General features: G+C 34.4%; 1 protein-coding gene across 1 annotated transcript; it reads left to right on the forward strand.

The window, feature by feature from the left end:
• The first annotated feature begins 447 nt into the window (after positions 1-447).
• Positions 448-1,685, forward strand: LOC150079867 (uncharacterized). The gene has a single exon (XM_090383261.1). The coding sequence runs from the start codon at positions 561-563 to the stop codon at positions 1,683-1,685; it is 1,125 nt and encodes a 374-aa protein (XP_090239387.1). The 5' UTR covers positions 448-560.
• Positions 1,686-10,202: the final 8,517 nt, after the last annotated feature.

Below are 10,202 nucleotides of genomic sequence, written 5' to 3' on the forward strand. Positions count from 1 at the left end.
GCTGTAATAGTTAATAATTATTATCTGTATATTTACACTAAATATACTGAAGATGACAGCGTACCTTGCAATCCGTAATGCAACAAAATCTGTTAATCAAATGAAATCTATAAGTGATAATTTTTTACACTTACTTTAAAATGATTTATTTTTCATGTAAGTGCATTTTGTACTGATAAAATTAATTTTTCCATATTAAGGAAAGAAAAAATAGAAATATGTGTGTAACTATTGTGAAAGCGCATTTAGTATTTATAATGTTTGCAAAGATTCATTTGTATATTAGAGCTTTATAGCTGCAGAAAGATCTAAATTATAGAAAAACATTCTTATTAATTTTTATGTTGAAGTATTTTTATTGATTCTAGCTTAAAGTACTCTTCTAAGCAAAGGAGTTACTTTGCTTGGGTACATACAAAGTTTGAAGGACCCCTCTTTTTTGGGGGGGAGGAAATCAATCATTTTGCAAGCAACAGAAATTCATATTAATAAGCAACTTCTGAAAGGAATATTCAAAGGTACAGCTTTTAAAAAGGCATTCATTTGTTACAATTCTTAAAATGGCTGTTACATGTGAAACCTGTGGAAAAAAATTTTCTCACATTTCACTGCTTGTTGTGCATAACCGAACTCATACTAATGAGAAACCCTATAAGTGTAAAACTTGTGGTAAAACATTTTCACAAGTATCAAATCTTCATGCACATAATAAAATTCACACTAATGATAAGCCCTTTGCATGTAAAACATGCGGCAAGCGATTTGCATACTTATCATATCTAAAATATCATAATCGCATCCACACTAATGAAAAGCCTTTTGTGTGTGAAACTTCCAAAAAGGAATTGCCAGAGAAATCGTTCCATAATGCACATACAGTTATTCATACCAGTGAGAAACTATTTATGTGTGAAATTTGTAGCAAAACATTTTCAAGTGCATTGGATGCCGATGCACAACTTCATGATCATATCAAAATTCACACTAATGAAAGGCCATTTGTGTGCAAAACTTGTGGTAAAGCATTTTTAAACTCTTCCCATCTTAAAACTCATATCCTTATTCACAGTGAAGAAAGGCCTTTTATATGTGAAACCTGCGGAAAGAAATTTAAACACAAATCAATTCTTATTGGGCACAAAGCAATTCACACTGGTGAAAAGCCATTTATATGTGAAATATGTGGCAAGACATTTTCTCATTTGTCATATCTTCGTGTGCATACTAAAACCCACACCAACAAAAAGCCTTTTCTGTGCGAAACCTGTGGAAAAACATTTTTACAGTCGTCATCTCTCCACAAACATTTTAGAATTCATAATAATGAAAGGCCATACACATGTAGTATATGTGATAAAGGATTCAAATTTTCTTCACACCTTCGATATCATATAAAGGTTCACACAAATGAAAGAGCGTTTACGTGTGAAACTTGTGACAAGACCTTTCTAAATTTATCTAGTTTTAAAAATCATACTTGCATTCCTGATGAAAGGTTTTTTAAATGTGAAATATGTGAAAAGGAATTTACAGGAAATGCAGTACTTGATGAGCATAGAAGACTCCATTGCATTAAATATCCTTCAGATATTGACTGTGAGGGTTCCATACTGAGAAGATGTCTTTTGGATGAAAATTTCCCACCTAGGAATTTATTGCAGCCATATATAAGTAATAAAGATTAAAACTTACTAAAATTGTTTTGTGTGTTGAACCTTGGTAAATTTTTTTTGTCACAATCTGAGGCAATATAGATTTTAATTATAGAAAATATGGTCCATAAGACTAGAAATATTGATAGTATGAGCCAAAGATTCATATTGTATTGAAATTCAAGTAATGCCAGAGATATTTAAAGACGAGTTATCAGCCTTACAGATAAGGACGTTACTTATATAACCAGAGAAGATAAAACCTAATATTTTTGATATTTATCTACTAAATGAATAGGAACACAGTTGTTAAATTTGAAATAATTCATATTGAAGATGAAACTGGAAGGAAAGGGTTCAACAAATAAGTTTTTTTATTTTTTTAGATCTGTGAATAATTGTACTGCAAATCTTAATAAGGCCCCAGAGGAAGCTGTGACCTTCTGAGATTTATCTCATAGCTTCCTGGTTCATTCTAAGGAAGGAATCAATCACTGTTTAGAGTCATTAGTGATTTTGGTATTCCTTTGTTTGTAGATGTCTTCTCTCACAAAAATGTCAGTATACCCAAAGAGGAGTCTTAGTAGTCATCTGCCTGTGTGTGCTTTTTATTTCTGCTATGTCTAATGATACTTTCACAGGCCTTAATGGAAGGATCACAAGGGAAACTGTTAATTGAAAAGAAATATGTGCAAATTAGATATTAAATATTCTGTGGAGATCATTGTCTTTGACATCCACAGTAACTCATTGTAATATCCAAACCTGTCCAAAAACAGTTTTGGATTTATTATTGTGAATATGAATTTGGCATTCAAACTAATAATTTTTTTTTGACAAATGATAGTAAAGAATTTTTGCTCCTTCAAGTTAATATTTAAATCTATGTCAATTCTTGTTTTAATGGTTACTGAATTTTAATGAATTTTATTTATCATCAGCAGTATCTGATGTTTAATGTTTTGGTAAATTATTGTTTAATTATCCTTGATAGAGAAAAATATCTATCCAGTTAATCTGTAGTTTCTGTATATCATATTGTTTGTGGACTGTGTCTAGGTATTGTATTCAGTGATTTGTATCTACATAATTTTCATGATAAATTAAGCAATTTATAGCACAGTCCAGCCTCCTAAATTTGCCAACCCATTTTTTGGCTATGTTTAGGAAAAATTAGTCAGTCTTGCTAACCAACCAAGAAGAAACAAATTTAGTTCTCATTTTAGCCATTCCTCTCAGTAATATGCCAAAGTTGCTCGTACAAGATTAATATTTTCCCATGGAGCCATACGTTTTTACTACAATCAAGAAATTTGTTAGGTTGAGGAATTGTCTGATTGCTGTTCGTGAACCAGATCATAAATTCTGACAATAAGTGATGGATTATTCAATTTGAGTTTCACAATTCGCAGATAAAATATTGGACTAAGGGTAACAATTCATTGACACTTTTACTGTTTAATGAATGTTCTAGAACTTTAGGTGTTGTTTGTAAACATTAACAAGCCACTTTCATCCATTTGTATTTGCCCTAGGCACACAAAAAGGAAATTAAGTAGTTCAGAGAACTGCAGCCTCTCAAAATGTATACAAAGGCCCTTATTTATCATGTTGAAAGCTTGTGTTGTTCAAGGTACTCCACACCGATAGTTCACTGAAGCAATTTTCATGTTATTCCTTCAAAAATATACCGCACACAGGTGTATTACGCAGTTACTTGTATATTTTGGAAGTCGGAAAAATTTTATTTAACTTGTACTGTATTTACTTTACTGTGCATGTACTGCATGTTACCTTTCTCTCTGTCAAAAAAAAAAAAAAAAAAACTACACTTGTTCAGTACCACAAATAACAAGTTGCAGTAGAGAAATGCAATATTTTTCATGGCTTTTTTACTACAGTAATAACCATTCAAAATCCAAAAAAAAATTCCAAGATCCGGCAAGGATCAGATCCCAAGGTTTTCAGATTTAGGAGCTACAACTGTACCTAGTTTTGTTTAACATGCATAGTTTTTACTGCTGCTACAAGCATTAATACAAATAATCATGATTTGTTATAGAAACATGTTGATATACAGGCTACTTTTTGTAATATATATCATGCACTAAAGTTTTTTAAGAACTTCAGTTGTTAGTCCTTGACTCATGGCTATTTATTATCACTTTGATTTTTAGTCCTTTGGCAGTTTGGATTACTTTTCTTTTTTTTTTTTTTTTTTTGTCATAACACTTTGCTGCCCCAATTATTCTAGTGATTGCATGCATGCACTCACACAATCCCTTTGGTATCTGACTACCTGCTTTATATAGCATGCTATGGGGATGCAGTCTATGATGAGCATTCAATGCCTTGGATGATGGGGGTGTGCTGGCCACTCAGTGTTTATTAACAACATAATATAATCAATAAAACAAACAAACAAAAATAATTTTGTTATTTGCATTCAAAACTACTGTTAAAATAGCTCCTCCTTTTCTTAGTTGGCCATAAATACAAAAGTTATATTGCTTGCTATTTTCCCTGAATTGGACTTATTTGATTATCAAAAGTTGTCACAACTACCTTGTCTGGTTTCTATCACTGTGCTACCAGAAAAATTAGGTACTTCATGTAACTGAAAGTCACAGTGTAAACACCCGTATTGAACCAGTGTAAACAACAGGATTGAACTTAGTAGTGAATTGAAAAATTACCAGTTTTGTGGCGATCCCCATAATCCCTTATAAAGTGATCAACTGTATTTCTTTATTCAGGCTGACACCTAATATTAACATTAGCAGAGGCATACAATGCAAGAAAGCAAGCTTATGCAGCATCAGCCAAAAAAAAACATCTCCCATTTCACTCATTTTTTCAATACAAATGCTTATCCAGCTCATCCTTAAATTTTTATCAATTTCCACAACAAGAGATGGAAGTCTGTTCTAGTAATCAACTACCTGCTGGCTAAAGGCAAATTTCTGCACATCCATTCTACAACTGTCTTTCCTCAGTTTCAATATATATGCCCCATCAGGTTCTCACTGAGCAAGAGAAAGAATTACATCAGCATTGCATTTGCTCAACCCTTTCAAGGCCTTATACACCTCAATCACATGTGCCTAGTCTCTGGGTGCTTCAATTTGCAGAACTTAAGCCTATCTTGATAAGCACACCCCTTTGTTCCCCTCACCAATGTTGTTGCCCTTCTTTGTGCTCGTTCTAGCAACTCTACATCCTTCCTAAAATGAGGCCTCCAGACCTGTACGCAGTTATTCCAGGTGTGGCCTGACCATTGCCTTGTACAATGGGATAATCAACTCCTTGTCCCCTGCTTGAAAAATTCCTGTATATCATTGACAAGACTCCATGACCTGATCTGGCAGAACATCTCTACTGCTCAGCGAACTTCATATCTGACTGCATAATTACCCCCAAGTCTTTTTCAATCTCCACTTCCCCAAGTGTAGTACCACACAGTTGGTACATTTCTCTTGGGTTACTGCTACCCATCTGCAGTACTTTGCATTTGTCAATGTTAAACTTCAGTTGTCACTTCTCAGCCCATTTGCCCAACTTGTCTACATCCATTTGCAGTAGCATACTATCTACTGTCATTAACAACCCCGCCAACCTTTATTATCTGCATACTTGTACATTAAGTCTGATATACCCTCATCAATATTGTTGATGAATACAGAAAACAACAATGGGCCCAGCACTAAATCCTGGGGAACTCCACTAATAACATTAGTCCACAAAGAGCAATGTCCATTGATTACCACTCTCTGTCATCTCCGACTCAACTATTCCTTTATCCATTGTAACCACTTGCACTTAATGCCATACTGATCCAATTTGTACAGCAGTCTTCCATGTGCAACAGTATTGAAAGCTTTCCTGAAATCCAAGTATATGATATCAAAATTTTTTTTGCATCCAGTTCCGTTCTGACTACATCATAGTATCCAATCAAATTGATCAGACAAGAAGTCCCTTTAACAAGCCCATTCTGTGTTTTTAACTACTACTGCAGTCTTCTCTAGATGATCCTGCAGTACTTCTTTAACTAGTGACTCCATTATTTTCCCCGAAACAGAAGTTAAACTAACAGGTAATTATTTGTGTTACCCTTTGTGAATTTGGAAATACATTTGCACATCTCCAGTCCATGGGGACCTCCCCTGAATCTAAGAAAGCTCTCATGATTATGGCTAAGGGTTTGCTTACTTTCTTTGCTGCATCCTTTAATTGAACTGGATAGATCCCATCCACCCCAGGTGCCTTCCTTATATTTAACTTCAACTATTTCTCCTCCACTTTGCTTTCAGTTATTACACATTCACTTAGCTCGCTGTTAGAAGTTTGATAAGCTTCTGGCATTCCCCTCCTTGAATAACTCCTTTTGTGAATGTAGATGCAAAATACTCATTCAGTTTATCAGCTACCTGAGCATGATCATCAATAGCCAAACCATGTGTGTTAAGTGGACCAATATGATTCAACCCTTTCCTTCTGGAGTTTACAAAAGTATAGAACTCTGCTGTTTTTCTTTGCATCCTTTGTCAAAGATTTCTCTAATCTGCCTTCGCCTGCCTAACCTTCTTTGTGACTTGATTACAGACTAGCTTATATCTGCCATAGGATTTTGTGTTGCCTGATAAATTATATACGTCCCATGCATTTTTCTTCTCTGCCTTAAACCTCATTAATTTATCTGACATCCATTTAGGCCTAAACCTTGAACAGTATTTCTTAGTTGGTATGAAAAGCCTAGTAGTCTCCAAGATTAAGTCCCTGAAGACTTCCCATTTAGAATTCACCATTGGTAACATCATTAGTTGATCCCACTCTATAGAATTTAAAAACTGTCTGAGACCACTGTAGTCATCTTTACGAAAGCAAAAAGCCTTTCCCTTTACTCTTGATGGTGGTTACATCTTTAAGTAAATCCCACTTACATCTTTAAGTAAATCACCTAGTGGTTTCTTTATCTGCAAATTCTTAATGCATGAATAATCACTGCCTATAATCAGATCAAGAGTATTACTCCCTCTCATTGCCTCCCGAACATGCTGATGTAGAAAACAAACATCCAATAAATCCACAAAAGCCTTGCTAGTGTGTAAGTGACCAACCCACAAATTCCAGTTAGTATTTGGGAAATTAAAATCTCCCATTATAAGACACTCTAATTTACTGGCCCACTCTATTTCTCTGCACAATTGCTCATTATACTCATCATATTCATTAGGCCTATAACACACACCTACTCTTGTTTTTCCTTTCCCAGTGCTTATGTCACACCACACTGACTCAACATTGCATTGTACACCAATGTCAATTGGATACACTTCTTTAGATTTTGTGTGTTTCTTAACTAACAGCATAGCCCTTCCTGTCCTGTCTATCCTTCCTGTACACATTGTACTCCCCAAATTCCAATTCTGCACTGCTTATATCTGTGTGACACCACGCCTCTGATATCCCAACAGTATCCGCCTTGGATGTCTTATCCAGGACTTAAAACCCATCAAATTTATTAACTATACTTCTGGTATTGTTGTACATGCACCTGTTCCTACTTTTAGTTACCCTAACATAGCCCATGTATTTACTTGTTTCACTATGATTCCCAGCAACCCTGGAAATCCCCAGCAACTTGCTTTCCAGGCTGCTGCTCATTCCAATAGAAGCAGTGCAAGAATCACTTTCACCTCTCCCTGTGGTCACTATTATCTTTTATTCTGTGTATTACCCCCAAGCTAGCAATTTTTTGACCCACCTAACACTGCCTCGATAGCATCAACAAATATTCTTGCTGGTACCGTATGATACTGCTTACTGATCGATCAATATTAATTAGAATATACTATGTGATCTATGTCAATGCAACAGGAGCACGTAATGTTAAATTATGCAATTAATTTTTTCTCTGGATTGCTTAAGTCACATTTATAAATAACAGAAAATTTTATAATATTGTGAAGTATTACATTTCCCCACCCAGCTACTTCATAATGTCACTCAGCTGGCAAAATTTTCTGGGAAGAATGCTGCATCCCATTCATTTTTCTTCTCTGCCACAAGTGTCATCAGTTCTTCTGACGTATTAGAGCATTGTCAATAGTGCTAACATGAAAACTACTCAGCATGAATTATTCCATTGTTTTCCATCTTTAAATGGTACCACAGCCAAGGGTTGCCCTAAATTGGGTCCTAATTCACAATTGCTACAGATTGCTATCTAACTCACCTGCCTTTTATTCCAATCCTGGTTATAAGCTGCTGATTATTATTTACTTAATGAAGCATCTTTAATGAAAAAAGCAACTGGAACTCATAGTTTAAGAGAAATCCTTAACCCTCCATCACTCATATCCAAAATTGAACAATTGCACTTGTGTAGTGTCTGAGACACTTTTTTGTTTTAATTATAAAAAAATAAATCTGTTGCTCTTTTACTGAATTGAAAATGCTCTATGAATTATGATTTGCTAAACTCAAAATATACAAAAATAAAAGAGCAGTAATGAGGATTTTTAGTACGTATCCTAGAATTTTTCAAGGTCACTTACCCAAAATTGAAACACAGACACTACATGAATATCTGTTTCCAATCAGCTGTTTGCATTTTGTTTCTGAAAAACTGACAAAACCAAAGCTCCTCAGTAAGATTAGGTAGCTCTATTGCTGGCATCTCATAGGCACTGCCGAGTGATCAGGTGAAATGCCATAGCCGAGAGGTCAGGCACAAAGGTGCATAAGTGCATGTGCCTCAAGAGACCAGGGTTCAAGCCTGTGACTGCTAAACACAGTGCTGTTTCTTTTATTCTTGTGAACTCCTCTGACCTTGTGGTTGTTCCGGAGTATAACAGAAAATTTATTTTTATTTTACTATGGGGTTGAGTACAAGTGTGACTGCTATCTGTTAGTGTCTGTTAAATGCCAAAAAACTGATTTTTTGTAATTCATAGTATGTCAAAATGAAAGCAGAAAATACTGCATAACCATTTTAGAGAATACTGATGGGTAAAAGTCACTAATGGAGTTTATTTTCAAATTTAAAAAAAGAAAAAATGAATTTTTTAAAGTGGTTTATGTCAGATGCTGGGAAAGCACTAGAGGATCAATTTTGATCCTCTAGCTACTTTTGTATTCTTCAAAGAAATATATGTCAATCATTTAATATAGAAAGGGATGGCTGAATGAAAGTTCTACAGAAATTTCTTAGGTGTTTAAATCTTTGGTTTGCAAGGCGATTCCGAAAATATTGCAAGCTTTGTTACTGAGACACATGATTGAATTTTGCTAGTTTTGATGTTGTATGTAGTGAGTGAAATAACAAAATACTTTATTTCATAATACAGTTTTTATACAGGTGCACTTCTAGGAGGTAGACACCCTTAATGTTATTGGAATATCCTGTTGACATGGATGCAAACTTCAGCTCCAAGTCAGTGTTACACGTTCTCAAAAGTACCTTGTGTTTTACACATTGTTTCAATCACATCTTGATTATGAGCAGATTTTTTTGTTTGTCTGTCGCCACAGTAGAAATTTATGTTTTTTTAAGTGATTTCATAAGTATGCAAGTAGAGAATGTTCCTTGAAATTAGATTATTCTTGAGAATTATCTGTCATTCTCCACAAGTCGATTGATATCAAATCTGGTGGACATAGAATTAAATTGTTTGATCCAGTATAATGGTTAAAACTCCATAAAAGCATGTTTAAAGTGCAGTGGAACACAATCATGCAGGGGCAAGTTTCTTGTCAAAGATGTGAAGGTATAGTTTGTGTAATGTCAGTACTAGATTAAGGTACGTGCTAGCAGAGCCCTTGTCCAGGGCACCATTCTTTAAGCGGAACTGAAATCAAAGAACAGTGAGGCAAAAAAAAAAATATATATATATATATATATATCTTTAATAAATTGCCACCAAAAATTCTCTGCCCGGGGTGCATAAATACCTTGGTCCGATGCTGTGTAATGTTCACAGGGATTTGGATGTACATGGCAGATTAAAATGTTCTAATAAAATGCAATGTGATTGTCATTCACATTTTATAACAAATATTTAATGCAAATGCATGCACAGTACATGGAGTTACTGTCTTCCACGTTTGATCCAGAGTTTCAGGGTTTAAGCGTGCCTTGCCCTGTGTAAAATGTGTCATGCATCCACTATTTCTGCATCACTGCTCCAAAATTTGGTCATATGATAGAGAACATACTTATTTATTTGATAACAAGACTGATATCACTAAGGATATTATTTGTTATCCAATATAGCATCAATGTTAAAACTTTAACATGCCCCATTTTAAATTGTTTAAAATAAATTTTATTTAAATTTTATATCTCAAAAAAAAAAAAAAAAAAGCTGATCTGGCATAATATAGTTAGTAATAATAGAACAATAATGATAATATTTAACTAAATTTGAAATAAAAAAAAGGAAATTTCTGAGACCAGAAGAGCATTGTATTAAAGATATATGTTTCGACTGCTTTATTGCATTCAGTTTACCAGTGCAACAGCTTACAACAGGCCATGCACTTTGT

This window comes from Mastigoproctus giganteus, chromosome 10 (genome assembly GCF_048544385.1).
Source record: "Mastigoproctus giganteus isolate SK-2022 chromosome 10, ASM4854438v1, whole genome shotgun sequence".
NCBI classification, from domain to species: Eukaryota; Metazoa; Arthropoda; class Arachnida; order Uropygi; family Thelyphonidae; genus Mastigoproctus; species Mastigoproctus giganteus.